Source organism: Tupaia chinensis, unplaced genomic scaffold (genome assembly GCF_000334495.1).
Source record: "Tupaia chinensis unplaced genomic scaffold, TupChi_1.0 Scaffold000140_1, whole genome shotgun sequence".
NCBI classification, from domain to species: Eukaryota; Metazoa; Chordata; class Mammalia; order Scandentia; family Tupaiidae; genus Tupaia; species Tupaia belangeri.
In genome coordinates, this window is record NW_006159610.1 from 3,122,599 (window position 1) to 3,142,168 (window position 19,570).

General features: G+C 43.8%; 1 protein-coding gene across 1 annotated transcript in view; it reads right to left on the reverse strand.

Annotated features, from left to right (window-relative positions):
- The window catches only part of LOC102501193 (solute carrier family 23 member 1), a 60,320-nt gene that overhangs the window by 17,535 nt on the left and 23,215 nt on the right, over positions 1-19,570 (reverse strand). The window contains exon 4 of the mRNA XM_006145007.1: positions 10,705-10,864. Within this exon, the coding sequence (XP_006145069.1) occupies positions 10,705-10,864 (160 nt within the window). The remainder of the gene's footprint in view (positions 1-10,704; positions 10,865-19,570) is intronic.

The window sequence follows — 19,570 nt, forward strand, 5'->3', positions numbered from 1 at the left end:
GGATACAAAATTAATATACAGAAGTCTATAGCGTTTCTATATACAAACAACAGGCAGATGGAGATAGAACTGAAAAAAGTTGTTCCATTTACCATAGCCACAAAAAGTATAAGATACTTAGAGATAAATCTAACCAAAGAAGTTAAAGACCTCCACAAGGAAAACTAGGAGAAGCTAAAAAAAGAAATTGAAAATGACACAAAAAAGTGCAAGGACATCCCATGTTCCTGGATTGGAAGAATTAATATAACCAAAATGGCAATTCTACCCAAATTAATTTACCTATTTAATGCAATGCCAATCCAAGTACCAGACACATTCTTCACAGATTTAGAAAAGACAATCATAAAATTCATCTGGAATAATAAAAGACCCCGCATTGCCAAAGCAATTCTACAAAAGAAGAATGGAGTGGGCGGCATCTCACTCACAAAGCTGTGGTAATCAAAACAGCATGGTATTGGCACAGGAACAGACATGTGGACCAATGGAACAGAATTGAGTTCACAGGAATAAATTCCCAATCGTTTAGAATTTTTCTTTGTAACTGATATTGTAGTTTCAGAATGAGGTGTCTGCTTGTGGGTCTACTTTTATTTATTCTACTTGAGATGTAATGTGCTTTTTTTGAATTTGAGTTTTCATATCTTATTCATCTATTCTAAAATAATCAGTCATTATATCTCTTGTAATACTGCCATTTTTCAATTTTCTCTATTATGCCTTTCAGGGATTCTTATTAGCTACAAGATGGACTTATTCTAGATCCTCATTTTCTTGTTTAAGGTTTTTGCCATAGGGTACTAGCACTCTCCAGAGAGTGACAGTGAGAGGGAAAGTGAGACATATCCCCCCATGGGAGATGGCCATGCCACAATCCCTTTTCCTCTCGGGATTTCGGGCACATGTGCACATGTGTTAAGCATGATTTTCAAGCCACCAGTTTCAGGACTCGAACCATGGTTAGCCACATGCTAATCCAGCTCTTTAACCACCATGCCACATGCTGGCCCCTAGACCCATCCAGCTCTTTAACCACCATGCCACATGTTGGCCCCTAGACCCTCATTTCTTATCCTTTATTACACATTTCCCATCTTCTTTATCTCTCTGTTTTATATTCCAGGTTATTTCCTTACAGAGTCTTTCAGTTCATTATTATCTCTTTAGCTAAATGCTGCTTGACTCATTAAATGCATTTTTAAAAGGAAAATGATTGTATTTAATTTTTTGGATTATAATTTCCACTACTTCTCGCTTTTATTTCATTTGAGCATATTAATTTGATATCCTTTTCCAAAATGTTCTATTAGCTCTTGTTTCTGTTGGGTCTCTCTCATTATACATTATTTCCTGTGTGAAATGATGAAATTTATCTATGAGCTCCTCTTCAGGGGAATTGTTTTCTTTTTTTCCTGTGAGAGTCTTGTACAGGGGAATTGTTTTCTTTTTTTCCTGTGAGATTTTTACTTTAGAATGTAGAAATATTCCTAAAGAAATATTTTACATTTTCTTTTACTGAGGATCACAAGTATTTTTCATCAAAATAATCTTTGTTTTTTTTTGCTTTCATTTCTGAACTTGAGGATCTTTTTACCATGATCACATGTAATGTAGAGTTGGAGTTTTTATTTCTCATGCAAATCTATGTTCCACCACTTCCCACAGACTCCCCGACAGAATAAAAAGCATCCTTGTTAATTCCCTGGAATGGCAGTAGAGTTATTACAGGTTCCCATTCACTGAAAGAGATGCCCTTTCAGGATTCTGGATAATCATTAAAACTCAAGCTTCTGGGACCAGCAGTTAACGTAATGGCTATGTCGCTGGACTCCCATGTAGTCGACCGCGGTTCGAGTCCCGGACCCGGTGGCTTAAAACTCACGCCGGGCGCGTGTGCGTGCGTGCTCAAGATCCCGAGAGGAGAATGGAGGAGAAGGGAGTGCGGCGTGGCCATCCCCCCTGGGGGGGGGATTTCTCACTTTCTGTCTCTATGTCTCTCTCTGTCTGTCTGGCGAGCGCACGCTTCTATAGCAAAAACCTCTCCAAAAAAAAAAAACCTCAAGCTTCTAAGGGCCAGAGGATTTCATGGTGGTTAGAGTGCTGGACTCCCACATTGGCAACCATAGTTCAAGCCCTGGACCTAATGGCTTGTTTTCTCACTCACTCTCTCTCTCTCTCTGGTCAAATTAAATAATAATAATAATAACAATAATACATAAAAATAATTCTTTTTCAAAAGTTGTTTTCCTGGGAACCAGCAGTTAGCGTAATGGCTATGTTGCTGGACTCCCACGTAGTCGACTGCGGTTTGCGTCCCAGACCCGGTGGCTTAAAACTCACGCTGGGCGCGTGTGCGTGTGTGCCCAAGATCCCAAGAGGAGAATGGAGGAGAAGGGATTGCGGCGTGACCATCCCCCCTGGGGGATGATTTCTCGCTTTCTGTCTCTATGTTTCTCCCTGTCTGTCTGGCGAGAGCACGTGCTCTATAGCGAAAAAAACGCTCAAAAAAAAAAAAAGTTGTTTTCCTATAATGAGAAAACTATATTTAAAAAGCCGAGCTTCTAGCCTTTGATCCCATATGTGGATCTGACTCCTCTTCTCTCCATTATAAGCCTATGAATCTGGCTATTATCCTCATTTTTGTTTCTAGAAAGTGGTGTTTTCCCTTGGTTTTGAGCTCAATTATACATTTGGAAATACAGTTCAGCCAGCATTGTCACACACTGGTAATGTCAGCGGAAACAATATTAGCTCAAACTACCCTAATGTTGGAAAGTTAAGTTTGCCTTAGTCTCACTGTTTGCAGGCTAACCCCAAACCCAAAGGCAAACTTGCCATCGTTCCTCACAGTTTTCTACTTTTTCTGCTACCATCATTTCCTCAGAACAGAGAATGTGTTCACTTTTCCCTCTCTGGTATTTCTTGCACTCCAATGTGTAGTAACATTCCAAAAAAAAATGTGCTACTTCCATCCGTGGCTAGTATTGTGATGTACGATCGGTCTGCTGACCACCAGTGTCACCAGTCTTGTGGTGTGCATATAACTTGTGAAACATGGAGTCTCTACTCCCCATTCCAACAGGCTGACACCGCGATTTAAGTCAATCAATCAATTCATAAAATCAAGAAATTTGTAAGAACTTTCTCTTCTTTACAGCACTGGTGAAACACATCTGACCAGCAGAGGGAGCTAAACAACCACAGACCAGACTTCGTGTTTGTGACTCAATGTGTTAGACACCTGGGGGCAAAATCACCTTGGGCCTTGGCAAGAGGAGCCCCTACCCTAGACCCTGTGTTCTAGAGCAGGAAACAGAAAAAAAAAAAAAAAATCTGGTAAAAGGCCAGATAGTAAATTAAACACACACATATACACACACACATATATATATTTCAGGGTTTGCCATAGACCGCGTGTGCCCGACAGAGACAGAGAAAGGCGAAGTCAGAAATGACCCTCTGTCAGGGATGGTCATGCCACAAATCTATTCTACGTTTTCCTCTTAGGATTTTGGACATAAACACACACACATCCATGATTTTTCAAGTCACCAGGTCCAGGACTTAATCACAGTCAGCCATGTGGGAATCCAACACCTTAACCACCATGCCACCTGCTGCCCCTCCAGGTAGCAATATTTTAGAGTTTTCAAGCTACAAGTCGTTCCTGTCACATATTCTTTTTTTTTTTTTTTTCCAAACAACCTTTTAAAAACAATTCTTGGTTCATGGGTAGAAAGAAAACAGTCTGGATTTGGCCCAAGAGCCATAGTTTACTGACTCCAGCTTTAGAAAACTCCATGTATTACAAGCACAAAAACAAACAGTAACTATATGAAAGAAAATATGGATGCTGCTGTCGCTTGGAATCAGATGCTCGGTGTGGGCACATCTTGACCCGTATTCATAAATGTTCACTCTAATTCTTAATGTTGTCTAGGTGCCAGAGACCTTTTTCCCCATAATGTTTGCCTAGCGTCCTCAAAACACAACATAACTGCTTCCAAATGCAGTGAAGTTTGTGCATTGTGACATTGCGATGTTGGAGACAGACCCCACATTAGAACACAGGAAGGATGTGACCGGCAGAAGTTCGTAGGTCAGAGTAAGGATGAATCAATTCATCAGGCCTTTCTTCTCAGACAGTATGAAAGCTACAGATTTTTGCATAAAGAATTCTAGTTCTCAATAGGGCTCAATATAGGGCAACGCTGCTGCTGGTACCTAGCAGAGCAAATGCTTAGCTTTCATTTGAATTGACCAAAGCCAAGTGTAGGCTTCCTGGCGGAGAGCAATAAAACCCAAAAAAAACATAGAAACCACAAAACACATGTGTGCTGTGATTCATCTGTGATTCACTCTATCGATGCTCTGATATGAACAGGCTTCGCTAAAGAAGGACATCCTGATTTGAAGAGTGTTTCACCACATGGCGTTCTGAGCTTGGCCATCAGCCTGGCAAACCCCAGGGCCCTTTAGCCTGACAAGGAAAGGTCTTCGCTCTATGTGGTCTGGAGCTACATGGAGCAGTTCTTTCAAGACTGAAAAGCCCTGTTAACTCTGGGCCTACTCTGAGACAAGCTCAGGAACTTGAGGAGATTATTGGGTCCACCTGCACCTGATGTACTTTTGGACTATATGTCACACAGGCACATGTAAAACGTTAGTTTTTTGGTTGTTTTGTTTTGTTTTTATGATAGAGCTTACGCATGTACATGAGACTGAGAAAGAGAAGCACCAAAGTCCCATCACGCTGTGATCCTCCCTCTGCCCCAGCCCTCTAGCTCCTCAAGATCCGAGATTCCCACCCGCACACCCGGGGGGTTTCTCAGGCAACCCTGGGATCCAAGCCTGTGGTTAACCAAGTGGCCTCCAGCCCTGGAGAGCACTCACATTACTGCCATGCTGCAGTGGCTGAGCCAAAGAGGGCTGTTTTTAAAAATAGAGAAAAGGGATTGGCAGATGGCATAATGGTGATGTCGCTGGACTTCCACGTGCGTGCTCCTGCTCTGTGGACAGTGTCAGCGATGGAGACTGTATTGATGAGGACTGACCTGGCACATGCCTGGTGTTCAGCACTGCCACAGGGCTTTGGGGGAAGGTGTGGTCTGTGCCAGCTACTCAATCACTGTCCCTTGAAAGGCCATAAACAGTCTGCTCTTGGTCATTGCTTGGGATTAGACCGCTATGGAATGGCACCAAGTAACTCTTTTATTTTTAAAAAAGAAGTATTTATTTCTATTTATTATTATTATTATTATTATTATTACTTAATTTGATCAGAGAGAGAGAGAGAAAAGGAGAGTGGGGAAGCAAACCACCAGGTCCAGGACTTGAACCACGGTCGGCCATGTGGGAATCCAGTACCTTTAACCATCATGCCACCTGCAGGACTTACCCCCACCCTCACCCATTATGTTTTGAGCAATGTCAGAAAGACATTACAATAAGGACTGGCCTGATTAACAAAATTTGCTGATTAAAAGGAAATAGTTATGTTCAGAAAAAGAAAAGAGCCACGCAGGAGATGTGCAAAGGATCCCCAAACAAATGACAGTCCTTGTCCCCTAGGGCAGGCAGCTCAGTCTAACTCCAGCAACAGAAGCTTGGGCCCCATTGTTTGACTCTTTGAATTCAGATGCCTGGTTAGCTTACTGAAGGTGCTATTCAATTAGCTGGGAAAGCATGGGCTAACATTCCACCCAGCCAACAGAAGGCTCTTGACAAAAGCAAGGAAAGTCTACATCAGGCCAGCGGACCGAGTTATTTGTGATGTGGTGACTGTGTATATGTAAATATCCACCATTATCCCCGATATCATTATACAGATTGCTGGTCTGTAGCCAACAGACTAACTGAACTGGCAAGTGAATCCTTGTCCGCTCTACTTAAATTTTCCCCCTTTCATAAGATAGGACTTTATCATCAAGTCTCAAATACTGATCATTCATGTTGTCCCTATGTCTTAAAAAAAGGAAAGAAGTATGTCTTTGAACGGAGTCACTGGAGTCCACAGATGACACTGTGGGCCACAAGCCATGTACGTGTGACTCACAGTCCTCCCCTCCAGCCGAACTCATATGTGTTACCCAAGATGGTCCAGCTTGCCAACGGCAATGGGCTCCTATGGCTTTGTGGGAGGATGTGCTTCGAGGGTACGCAGCCCATCACGGAGCTGGAAAGCCGTCTACACTGCACATACCACAGAGCATGGGAAATGGGAGGGTTTTTTTTTTTTTTTTTTTAAAAAAAAACAAAAACTGGTATTGACAGTGTTTCTGGCTTGAGCTTTGCCTCTTCTGCAAGTAAAGCTCTGGCTCAGGCTACTATGAAAAGACTGGTAACCCAGACTGCCCACCAGTTCGAGATCAATCTACACAGCAGCAGCTTGAGGGTCACATTCCACAGCGCCAATAGGCAGGAATGGACCAAGAAACGCAGTATCAAAGATCTTTTCACATTGCAGATCATTTTCCCAAAGCCGCAAACTTTTTTAGAGATTTTTGCTATAGGGTGCATGCACTCACCATAGAGACAGAGATACAGAAAGTGAGAAGTCACCCCCAAGGGGAGATGCCCATATCATAATCCCTTGTCCTCTGTTCTTCTTTCAGGTTCTTGGGCACACATGCACATGTGCCCAGTGTGAATTTTAAGCCACTGGCTCCAGGATTTGAACTGTAGTTGACTACATGGGAGTCCAGTGACGTAACCATTATGCCATCTGCTGGTCCCAAAGCAGTAATACTTTCGAAAAATTGGAATGTGTGCTTGAAGCAACAAAATGTTGGTGACAGAAGAACAAAGGGCAGGTTTCCCACAGTAGGAAAACACTATCTCATGATGGCATAAGGGGCACGAGTGGGTATTGCCAGTGAGGCAGTTTCTAAGGGACAGGCTGAGAAATGAAGACGTAAGAAAGCCCCCTTGTCCTGGGACTAGGGATTTGGCTGCATTCCCTAAGGTAGGAATATGTAAACCTATTTCATTTCCCCTGCTGGAATTCTGATGGTACTTATGGGCCAGACTGGAAAGTCTGGTATTTTCAAGATGCCTCTTATCCAGTGGAAAGGATTCAGCTGCAATATAGTCACTAAATCATTTAAAAGTACCTTGAGGAAGGACACGTGAAGCGCGTTTCACTGTTGCTTTTGCCACCCACTATTTGAAAGAGAGCAGAGAAGGACTCAAACTCCTGACAGGAGCAAGGGAGAGGGCTAAGAAGGGCTCCCAGTGGGGAAAGTGAAAGATGATTGCAGAAAAAACTGGACCCGCCAGACAGATTACTCTGCTGAATGGCACTACTTTTGCCCTTTATATGGAAAAGATTCTGGGAATAAAATTATTTCTTAGCAATATTCCCAAGTATATCTTCAGTTTGGGATGAAGGGCGCTGGCATCAGAGTTGGTCTACCAAACCGGAAACCATGAACTGCTGGTATCTTAACAAAACTGGACCCAGGGGAACCAGCAGTTAGCGTAATGGCTATGTCGCTGGACTCCCACGTAGTCGACCACGGTTCGTGTCCCGGACCCGGTGGCTTAAAACTCACGCCGGGCGCATGTGCGTGCGTGCCCAAGATCCCGAGAGGAGAATGGAGGAGAAGGGATTGTGGCGTGACCATCCCCCATGGGGGGTGATTTCTCGCTTTCTGTCTCTATGTCTCTCTCTGTCTGTCTGGCGAGCGCACGCGCCCTACAGTGAAAATCTCTCAAAAAAAAAAAAAAACAAAACTGGACCCAGGATGTACTAGGCTACCGTGAAGGGACATGAGGAGTGCATGTTGTGAACGTGGCCAATTCCTAATGTAACGCAGGCATTAGGACATGGTCTGTTGACCATGAACTTGAATTTCTGTTAGATTAAGATGTCATGGTCTAGCAAGAAATTTGTAGGTTACTGACATGATTCTGAATGGAACGAATATCATGAAGATGAGTCTATCTAACAAAGTCTACCAGGATATTCAACTCAGTGACCGGTCAATGTGGTAAGCATAGAAAAGAGCAAGGAACCAGCAGGCAGTGTAATGGTTGCGTCGCTGGACTCTCACAGTCGACCAGACCTGGTGCCTTAAAACTCACACCAGGCACATAGGCGTGCATGCCCAAAATCCTGAGAGGAAGACGGAGAAGGGATTGTAGCATGCCCATCTCCTGGAGGGTGATTTCTCACTTTCTGTCTGTCTGTCTCTCTCTCTCTCTCTCCTACGTGTGCACATGCCCTATAGCAAAATCTCTGAAAATAAAAAAGAGATAAAGAAAAAAGAAAGAAAGAAAGAAAGAGAAAAGAAAGAAAAAAAAGAGAAAAGAAAAGAACAAACCAAAAATTAAAATAAAATAACCCTGGGAGATCAAGTAGAACTTCAAGTTGAGGAGGGACAATTATAGTGAGCCCTAAATCATTTAACGCGTCATACAAGTTTACTGTCAGAATGTCTAAAATGAAAAAGGTAGAAAGTATTCTGAGAATGTGAGATCATCGGAGCCCACACGCATCAACCTGGGAAATGCATTCGGTGGCACCTACTAAAGCTGGGTATGTGCATCCTCTGAGCCCGCTCATAGGATGTACTGACTGAAAGTACCCACATGTCTCCACCTTTGGGGAAGGATGGCCAAATGTTTGTAGCAGCACTATTTACAATACTGAATAACTGGAAACCACCCTTAAACACACAGTTTGGATAACAAAGAATAGATCAGTGAATTGCTAAACATCTACAAATGGACCATTATTCAACAAAGAGAAGGAATAATCTACCACTATCCATAGTAATATGGGAGAATCTTGCCAAGGTAATATCAAATGAAAAAAAAAATCAGACACAAATGAGGATGTACTGTATAATTACAAATTCAAGTCCACAAATAGGCAAAACTAATCTGTGACGTTAGCAGTTAGGATAGTGGTTCCCCCATGGGAGGAGTGACCGGAAGGAGGACTGATGTGGCTTCTGGGTGTTGGGAATGCTCTGTTTCTTGACCAGGTTACGTGTGTAAGTTCAGTTTGAAGAAATTCATTGTGTTCTTTTCTGTATGGTTGCTAAACTTAAATTAAAATTTTACTTTGAACAATACCAGTTCAAACTTTGGAAGGAAGGGGGAAAAAATCAAAGTAGAGCAATATTATCAAACAGAGAGTAGTATTGTTAGGCACCAAGTGGGTTTGTTGATTCTGTTCCCTCTCACTGGTCAAATATAGGTAGGAATAGGAATCCCACTGTTGTCATCTCCTCTGCTTGTCATCTTCCGTTGTATTTCACATACAAAGGAGTGACAATTGGTGCAGCAATGAGGCTATGATGACGCTGAACATGGGTCAGGGTGGGTTGCGAGCTGGGCCCTGGCTAGTCTAGGACTTGTTAGCTTGGCTTCCAGGGAGGTCAGGGAACTGTTCTGCACTGGACCCTGTGCTCAGAAATGTCCCTGGTCCAGTTTTAATGAGCTTGAGGGAGTTGGTACTGTTCCATGAGGTGGTATTCATGCCTGAGCGAACTACATTGTGTGGAGCCCTGCCACCATATTGTGTTTCTGTAATGCTGCCCCTGATCCAGAGAAGCTGGTTCCAGCACAGCTCGGGGCCTGTCTATATAGACCTGTGTCTGCAAAATAGATTGTTGGGCTTCCTAAAGGTCTAGGGCACCCTCGCTCTCTCATGCAGTAGCGTCTACAACTGCACCCCACCCCTGAGCTGCCCTTACCTGCCCCCCACTTCAGATGAGGATCTTGGAGTCGTGAAGCTATCAAGTCTACCATCCCTGGAGGCATGGCTGAACTCTCTGCCAAGAATCCCCAGTGTGCTGACTTCCTTCTCTACCACCTAAGTAAGCCGACCTGGAACACGGCCAGATTTCAGAGCCTGCTACGAGGCCCCCAGTTTCTTTTCCCTGTGATACAGTGGAACTCAGCAGAGGTCAGATTCATGATGGAAAAGCCCAGGAGCACAACCGCCCAAAGTGGGTGGAATAAGCAGGCAGTTTCCACCTACAGAATGGTGCTGAGCCCTGATCCTGCGTGTTGGCTTTTCCATTCATGTGAGCCTCCTGTGGATGTTGGCCAATATGGCGCGTGTGCATCCGGGAAGCCTGGTAGTAGAGTGCTCAAACTCTAAGAGCTCAGTACCATGGTCTGTTGCCACGACCCACAGCAGTAGCCACAGGTGCAGCACCACCATCATGTGAGTCCCTGTCCTCTGTAGTCCCCATATTTGGCACAATGCTTGGCTCCTGATGAGTATTCAACTCATTATTTTTAATCATTGAATATAAAACTCTCTACCACCCAGTTCTGGCTGGAGAAATGCTTGAGCTCTTCCTCCTTGAAATAGGCAAGAGGGTTTCCAAGAAAACCTATTTCACCCTCTATCCTTTCCACCTCTCACCCCCAGCTCCCATCCCTCTCTTGCTTACCATGTTGTTTTGTTGTCTTTATTCTACTCTGACTCCCTGAAAATTTCTTTATCCATTTACTTGCTGGAGTAATTCTCTGTCTCCTTTCCACCCTGCTCGCCACACACACACACTACAAGGATGACAGTTCCATGAGCGCAGGAACCTTGTCGGTCTTCTTACTGAAGTATTGGGATGCCCGGGCTCTGCTGGCCAGAGTTGGATAATGAATGCTGAACAAATGAGCTGACTTGGAGCCCTGTCGTGTTCCCTCTCCACTCCACCAGCCCTACCTCCCTTGCCCCGTTACCTCTCGGATCCTCATCTGCCATTCTTCGATGAATTCGGGGGAGCTGGTATTCACCCGGCTGGCATTGAATGTCCACTCAGGACACTTCCAGGCAGGAAGGGACAGCATGGCCAAAGAGGGTGCCACAAAAGCAAAGGTCCCTCCCTGGAGAATGGGCAGCCTGGAGGAAGGGAAAGGATGTAGTTACCTACAAGACCCTCTGGCCCAATTGGGGACGTTGATCCCAAGTCCTCATTCACTTTAGAGACAACACACAGCCCTGCTTGTCTTAGGTGCAGCGAGATCCTGCCAAGCTCTGAGGCAGATAGCCATGAGCTCTGTCACACTGTGGACAGGGGAAAGGCTACCAGACCCAACCCCAGTCCTGGAGAGGTCGTCGGGCACTGGAAAACAATGTGGACGCAGCACAGAGCTCAGCAAACATGCCTAGTGGGTGATATTCTCCACTCCAGCCCCAGGGAACCCTCCCCAGGTCCCAGATCACTGCACTTTCACTTTCAAACGCAGTCTCCATCATGTGTTCCCCAGCGACGTTTGACAGTGTTTCCCATTGTCAAAAGCTGCACAGCCTGCGATCTGGGTTGTCAGGTTCCTCTGTGTCAGAAACACACACAATCCCAGATCTCTATCTTCAGGCTCCTTTTTTTTTTTTTTTTTTTAAAATAGGTTTTTGCTATAGGGCACATGCGCTTGCCAGACAGACAGAGAGACAGAGAGACAGAAAGCGAGAAATCGCCCCCCAGAGGGGATGGTCATGCCGCAATCCCTTCTCCTCCATTCTCCTCTCGGGATCTTGGGCATGCATGCACATGCTTCCGGCCTGAGTTTTAAGCCACTGGGTCCGGGACGTGAACTGCAGTTGACGACATGGGAGTCCAGCGACATAGCCATTAAGCTAACTGCTGGTCCCTCTTCAGGCTCCTTCTTATCACCTGAACAAAATAGGTTGGGAGTTCATTACCAAGGCAAGCTCTCTGGCCAAGGCCCTTCTCACTCCTGGAGGACCTCTGTGGCCTCTGCGAGATGGCCCAGCAGTGCCTACCCAATCTCCTTCCCAATGAGGTGAGAACAGCCTGATAAAACAACCTCCAGTAGCATTCTCCTCCCTGCCTGCCTGCTCTGGACAGTTGTTAATGGGGGGGGTGGGGGAAACCCCAGCATCTAGAGTGTAGTTGTCACTATGCCCTACACAGTTCAGGTACTTTTTTTAATTGCCAGAAGGTATATGAGGTCTCCAGAGACAGGGAGACAGAGAGAGAGACAAAGCAACCCCCAGTAGGGTATGGTCGCATCATGATCCCTTCTCCTCCATTTCTCCATCCTGTTGGGATGTTGGCACACACACACACACCCTATCTGGCATGTTCCTCAAGCCACTGGAGCTGGGATTCCAACCCCAGCTGGCCAATATGGAATCCAATTCCATTAATCACTGGGCTATTGGATCACCCCAAGTACTTTTTGAAAAGAACATTGGAAGAACATTTTGTATCAGGACTTCATGAAGATAGCATAAAGGCTGATTCATAAAGATGACTGAGCCCATTTCTGTAAGGAAGAGCAAAGGTGTGTGAATGTCTTGCTGCCTCCGCGGCCTTGGTGGCCTAGCTGAACTCTAGAATGAGTGCTCTCTGGAGGTCATGCCAAACAAACCAGTGGGCCTGGGCACCGGGGCTGCTTAAAGCTCTTCAGGAGAGAGCCTAATTGCAGCCAGATGTGAAAACAGCTGGTCTAGATTCCCAAGTCTAGAACCATAAGCCTCCAAACAGAATGGAGTACCTTGCACACACAGGGTTGGAACACACTGGTGGTGTTATGGGTATGTGTATCATATGTGTGTATGATTTTTTTAAATTTTAATATTATGAATCTAAGCACCTTGACAGAAAGAAGATGTATGTTCTACTTATATCATTGAAAAATCCCTTTTGAGCTTTTGAAGTGAATATATAGATCTTTGTATAGAGCATCATCAGAGTACATAAGACAAGATTTGCGTGTTACTTTTTTGCTATAATTCCATCTGCACATCTCATTCATTCAACACATGTTTAGTGAGGAACAGCTACGTATCAGGCCCTGGGTGCTGGATACTATATTCTAGCTACCTTTCCTCTGTATGGACATAGTCCTTGTACTAACACACTAATCAATTAACTAACCAATAAATCTCAAGGATTCCTTTAAATGCTTATGATTATGCTTACGAACCATCCACTACATTAGACTTGGCCCTCTTTATTACTGGAGTCCACGAGGGTAGGGATTTATTATTTTTCATTTCCATCCCTCCAGCACCGAACTTGGTACCATTGAAAGCCTGTCAACATTGGGTTTTATCATTTTGGTTTCTTTCTAGTCTTATAGGCATGTAATGAAACCTTAACAAATGTTCATTTGCATTCATTAAGCCACGAAAGATGTGCATTTATTCACGTGACTTTGTGTCTGTTTTTCCTTGTCTATAAACTATCTTCTCATTACACAAGACTTGGATACTGTCAAATGTATTTATAACAATTCTTTACTTAGGATAGCGAGCATTTAATTTGCATTTAAAAATGCTTTTGTTATATGCAGCAACTTGTCTCCAACTCAGAAATTATATAAGGACATATTCGAAATTTTTTGAAAGAGTTCAGCACTTTCTAACTGTTCTCAGTTTCTTTCAAGAGTATTACACGTGGTTGGGATATTGTGATATATATAAACTTTCCACCCTTTGATAATAGCTACATACCATTTATGTTCGAGAGCAAGACAGATTTTTCTTCCCACTTACTTGCTTCAGTGTATTATTCTGTCTTGTGTGTAGCTTCACGCAATGTATCATGCTAATACTTGGACCTTTCAGTTTCATTTTTCCATTTGTTCTTTGCCCTTCCATTTTATTAGGCATTCCCATTTCTCTCCTGAAATTTCTTACCAGTACTCTTTTTGTTTCTGGTTTGTTTTGTTCGTTTCTTTTATCTTTAATTTTTAAAAATAAATGATATTTCCTCCAGTCAGGTGGTGTGGTTGTTAAGGCAGCTGGATCCCACATGGTCAACTGCACAGTTCAAGTCCTGGGCCTGGCCGATTGAAAAACACACTGAGCACGTGAATCCTAACAGGAAGTTGGAGAAGGGATTGCAGTATGGTCATCCCCCCTGACGGGGAGTGCTTTCTCACCTTCCTTCTCTCTCCTTGTGTCTCTCTGGAGAGTTTACATGAGAGAGGGATACGGAGAGAGAGTGAAAGAGAGGTATCCTCCACAGGGTCCTCACACAATTTGCCCCCAGTCTCACCATCCTGGATCACGTACGTGTGTGTGTGTGCTCAGGGAGGTCTCAGGACATGAACCCAGGACCTTTCCCAAATTGATCCGGCTGTTACCACTGCACCACCACCTCCTGACCTCTTTTTCTGTTTCTTGACCAGTTACATTTTCCAAGTCTTGACATAGTCTTTAACTACAGTTCTTCCTTTCTTTATATTTTATTTAACTTTATTTATTTATTTAATTTGACCAGAGAGGGCCAGAGTGAGAAAGAGAGAGGGAAAGTGAGAAAGCAAGCAAGCACCAGGTCCGGGACTCGAGCGGTGGTCAGCCATGCGGGAATCCAGTGCCTTTAACCACCATGCCACCTGCCGGCCTGACTACACTTCTTTCAATGGACAGATACACAGACATACAGATTGATCTGCATTTCTTGCATTTCTGCTAGTTCCTGCTGTATGTATTTTCCTGTTACACATTTGTTATCCATGCACTCAGTTTCATTACTAGGTCTTCACTGTTCTAGGCACTACCTTGATTGTATCTCAGTTTTCTCTTCTTATTTCATAAATAATTTCATCTGCTACCATGATGGCAACCCCTATTTTTAAAATTTGCCCATGAGTACAATTTGCTATTATTGTGTATGTGCCTTGTGACTTAAATGTCTCTTGTAAACCATAGACTACTGATTTTAAAAAACTCAGCGTTTAGGGCCTGAAACAGCCCTTTGTAACTTCTCTAGGATGGACTTGTCAGTGTTTTTTTTTTTTGGAGAGGTTTATGCTGTAGGGTACGTGCACTTGCCAGACAGAGACAGAGAGACAGAATGTGAGATATCACCTCCTGGGGGGATGGCCACGCCGCAATCCCTCCTCCTCCATTCTCCTCTCGGGATCTTGGGCACACACGCACACGCATCTGGCATGAGTTTTAAGCCACCGGGTCCGGGACACGAAACATGGTCGACTACATGGGAGTCCAGCGACATAGCCATTACGCTAACTGCTGGTCCCAGACTTGGTCAGTTTTTAGGTAAGGGACACGAGGCCCAAAGCAGTAGAGTTAATCAGTAGCAGATCAGGATGCATGCTCATGTCTCCTCACTCAATATCCAGATTTCTCACTGCCCGATGACATGGATTAAGGGCATGGCATAGACCAAAGGTGAGTTTAAATCTTGTTCTACCTCTTACCTAGGCATGTTTCCCAACTTCTGCCATCTTCAGTGTCCTCTTTGACAAAATAAAGTTAACAGTGCTCTCACCAAGGGGTAGCTATGAAGATTAAATATGTGTAAACGCTTAACTCAATGTCTGAAGCATGTAAGAGCTCAGTAAATAGCAGTAATTTTCATTATTTATCATTCCCTGAAATGTGTGGATACTTCTTGAGAAGGTAGTTCACATAAGGCCATTTTCTTTTCTTTTTTTTTGGATAGGTTTTTTTTTTAATTTTTAAATTTTTACTTATTTATATTTTTTTGCTATAGGACATGTGCACTCACCAAAGAGACAGAGACAGAGAAATAAAAAGTGAGTACTCACCCCAAAGAGACAGAGACAGAGAGATAAAAAGTGAGTACTCACCCCCGGGGGGATAGCCACACTGCAGTCCCTTCTCCTTCATTCTCTTTTCAGGATTTTGGGCATGCATGCACACTCACCCAACAAGAGTTTTAAGTCGCTGAGTCCAGGATTCAAATCCCAGGCGACTATGTGGGAGTCCAGTGATGTAACCATTATGCCATCTGATGGTCCCTACATCAGGACATTTTCTATAATGTTTCCTCTCAATAATAGATGTGACAGTGTGGACATTTTCTACTGTTGTTCTGTATTTTCATCTCTTACAGGTCAGTTCTCTAAGATTTGTTTTCTCTGTCCTTCTTTATGTGTGTGTGTGTGTGTGTGTGTGTGTGTGTGTGTGTGTTTTATTGGGATTCCCATGCTTGGGCTTGTCTAAAGTTGCATCTTTGCATTAATACCCCCTGGTCTATGACACCCCTTAACCTCTCAGCCCTTCACAGCTTTGCTCTACTCTTTTTTATTATTTCTTCTTTTACAGTTCTTAAAGTAGATACTGTCTACATTAAGGGCTAACATTAACTCTTAAGGGTTAACCTCTGATGCTTGGCTCTCTTCATGTGGTGTCACCACTTGTGTTAATTGGGATGGATTTGCTTTAATAAGCTCTATTAGTTTTTTTTGTTTGTTTGTTTTTCAATTGCCAGAGGGCTTGTGTGCTGGCCAGAGAGATATGGAGAGAGAGAGAGAGACAGAGAGGAAGTATTCCCCAATGGGGCATGATCACACCACAATCCATTCTCCTCCATTTCTCCATCCTTTTGGGATTTGGGGCGCACATATACACATGACTAGCTTATTTTTCCAGATACCAGGACCAAGATTTGAACCACAATTGCCCATGTAGGATCCAGGTCCTTTAACGACTAGATTACTGGGCTGGCCCATCTACTAGTCTTTTCTTTTTTTTAATTAAAAAAATTATTTATATTTAATCACTATGCATCTTTACAGTGTACAACGTGGCTTTTCCTAGCATGAATACAGTGCATATCAGTCAAGACAAAGACATTACCGTGTACTACTGGCCATCTTGAAACTTATTTTTCTAGTATTGTCGGCTGTACTTCAGATCTTTCTCTTTTCTTTTTGATTTTGTTTTATTAGATTTGATTTGGAAAAAGTATCTAATAATGTCCCGCAATCCCCAACATGCAGTGTATTAACTTTAGCTATTTATTTATACTTTATCTTGTTCCAAATAGGACTTAAAGATACTTACAAATAAGTTGTGATACAGAAAGACTTACCACTCTATGCTCAGATCCTCCAATTTTGCTTTCTATCCATCCTGTCTCCTGTTCCCCATCCCATCTTGTCTATACTTAGCTTTTTTTAAAGAAGTATTTTATTCAAATTTACTTATTTATTCATTTCTTTCTTTCTTTCTTTTAATTTGACCGGAGAGGGATAGAGCGAGAGAGAGAAAGTGAAAAAGCAAGTCACCAGGTCCGGGACTTGAACCATAGTCGGCCATGAGGGAGTCCTTCACCAAGTCTGAAGAAGAGAACACACCATTTTCCTATACCACAATAAATTTCATGTTCCCTAAGAAGAGGGAAAAAATGTCAAAGTCTGCAGTGTCGGGAATGCATCCTACAAGTCTGAGAGTGCCAGTTCTGTGGCAGTCACAGAAATATGCCCCTGGGGTAATCCTAGCACCTAGGTTTATGCAGCATTTTTAATCTGCACAAGGTGCACTCACTTTGGCAGCACTCGCACCAGAGCTGCGCAGAGCTTTCATATCAGTCTCTCGAGCACCGTTTGGGGTGGGTGGGACAATACTGCGTTCTCTGTGAATGAGGAAGCTGACAGTGAGAAATGCCCTAGTGGTAGGTCCAGTCGGGAAGTGCCAGAACCCTGATCAGAAAGTAGGAATCACAGGGTCAAACTTCAATTACGTGTGTCAGGAGGACAACTGATAACAGTTTGTGCTAAGAACGAACTGATTAAGTCATCTGTGCTACTGATGAGGTGGGACATCTCTTTCTTCTCCTCACAGTCCACTTTGACCCATGAAGTGGGACTGGCGTTACTGTATTGCCTTTACTGTTATTATCACCCCGGAAGGAGGAAGGGATGAGGTCAGGAGTTGGGCCCCACCTTACTTAAAAAGAATCACAGAGTTTATCTTGGGTTTTCCTCCTCACCGCCTGTCACCCACAGTTTCCTCCTGTTACTCTCTACTCCAGAGAGCTGAGGTATGAGGAAATCCGATGCAAATAAGCCCGCATGGATCTGGAGGGCCTCTGAGAAAACACAAATGAAGCTTATCATGCTGCCCTGGTTGGATCTGCGAGCCTCAAAGAGGTTGGCAGAGCTGATAAAGGACAGGGGGAGTTGAGGTGACTGAAGGAAGTGGGGTACTCTCAGGGTAACTTGGAGTGATTGATCATGTCGAGTAAGTCTCCTCCAAATTTCAATAGAACACCCAAGGAATAAGCAAAAGTACAAAAACTGTGTGGCAGCTCTCTAAAACAAAAACAAAGGTTCAGGCACAATTGCCACTAATTGTGTCATTGATGAGGATGATTGAGTTAGGATGATGATGATTCTTTTAGTTTATTTCTTTCTCTCATGAAAGAGAGAGCAGAGAGGGCTAGTGGGAGAGAAAGCAAGCACCCTCAACAGGATCTCATGCTGTGACCCTCCCAAGCCTTTCCCAGCCTGTCAGGATCCCAGGCATGTATGCCTCCCCGGTGTGTACAGGTCAACCTGGGACCCGAACCCTGATCTTACCTAGGGCGCTAGCATTGCAGAGCAATGTACTACTGCTGCACCACTGCAAGTGGGCCATGAGGAGTCTATTCTGGGTTACCCGTCACATGCTTTACCTGCCAAACTAGAACTTGACAGGTGACCTCATCAATTATCCATCTAAGTCTAAGACTACACTGAAAAAGAGGTCCTATTCAACTCTCCCTTCTTCCCAACCAATCCTAGCCTCTCTTGATTCCTTACTGTTAATGTGAATAAGAATCACACGGGGATTCTGTTAAAATTTCCAGAATCCTGAGAAGTCCTGACCTTTCATTTGGTCTGGAAGAGGACCCAGGAAGGTACCTCCTTTTGTTTTGTTTTGTTTTGTTATAGGGTGCATGTACTCACCAGAGAGAGAGAAAGACAGAGAGAGGGAAAATGAGAAATCACCCCCCCCGCAGGGGAGATGGCCACACTGCAATCCCCTCTCTTCCATTCTCCTCCTGGGATTTTGGGTATGCACGCACACACTCCTAAATTGATTTTCAAGTCACCAGGTTCAGGACTCAAACTATGGCCATGCACGAGTCCAGTGCCTTAACTACCTGCTGGCCCCAATGTTTAAATAAATGGTGATATAGTTCCTTACATGAATTTCAGAAGTACACACCTAAGTGTGGAAGGCCTTTGAGGGATTTACTTGAAACCTATTAAGTCATACCAGAGAGTCAACCATCCATGCTGCCGAGGAGTCAAAATCTACCTGCCCCATTCTGGCAAAGCTCCTGTTAGGTTTTTTGTTTCTATTTTTTTTTTTTTTTTTTTTTTGTAGGTTTTTTGTTATAAAAAATTTTTTTTTTTTTTTTTGAAAGGTTTTTGCTATAGTGGGTATGCGCTCGCCAGAAAGACAGAGAGAGACAGAGACAGAAAGTGAGAAATCACCCCCCTCCAGGGGGAGATAGCCACACCACAATCCCTTCTACATTCTACTCTTGGGATCCTGGGCACACACACACACACACACACACATGCGCCTGGCGTGAGTTTAAGCCATTAGCTCCGAGACTTGAGCCGTGGTCAACTACACGGGAGTCCAGCAATGCAGCCATTACGCCATCTGCTGGTCCCTACTATTTGTTCTTATACCTAAAGCAGCAGCTATTGACTTTTGTCATTCCTTTCTGATTATCTTACATGGTTTTAATTGTTAAGGCCTTAGGAAATTGTATTGCGACATCAGCAGTTTTGTTTCTATAATCTAGAAAACCACATCATTAGGGAACCAGCAGTTAGCGTAATGGCTATGTCGCTGGACTCCCAT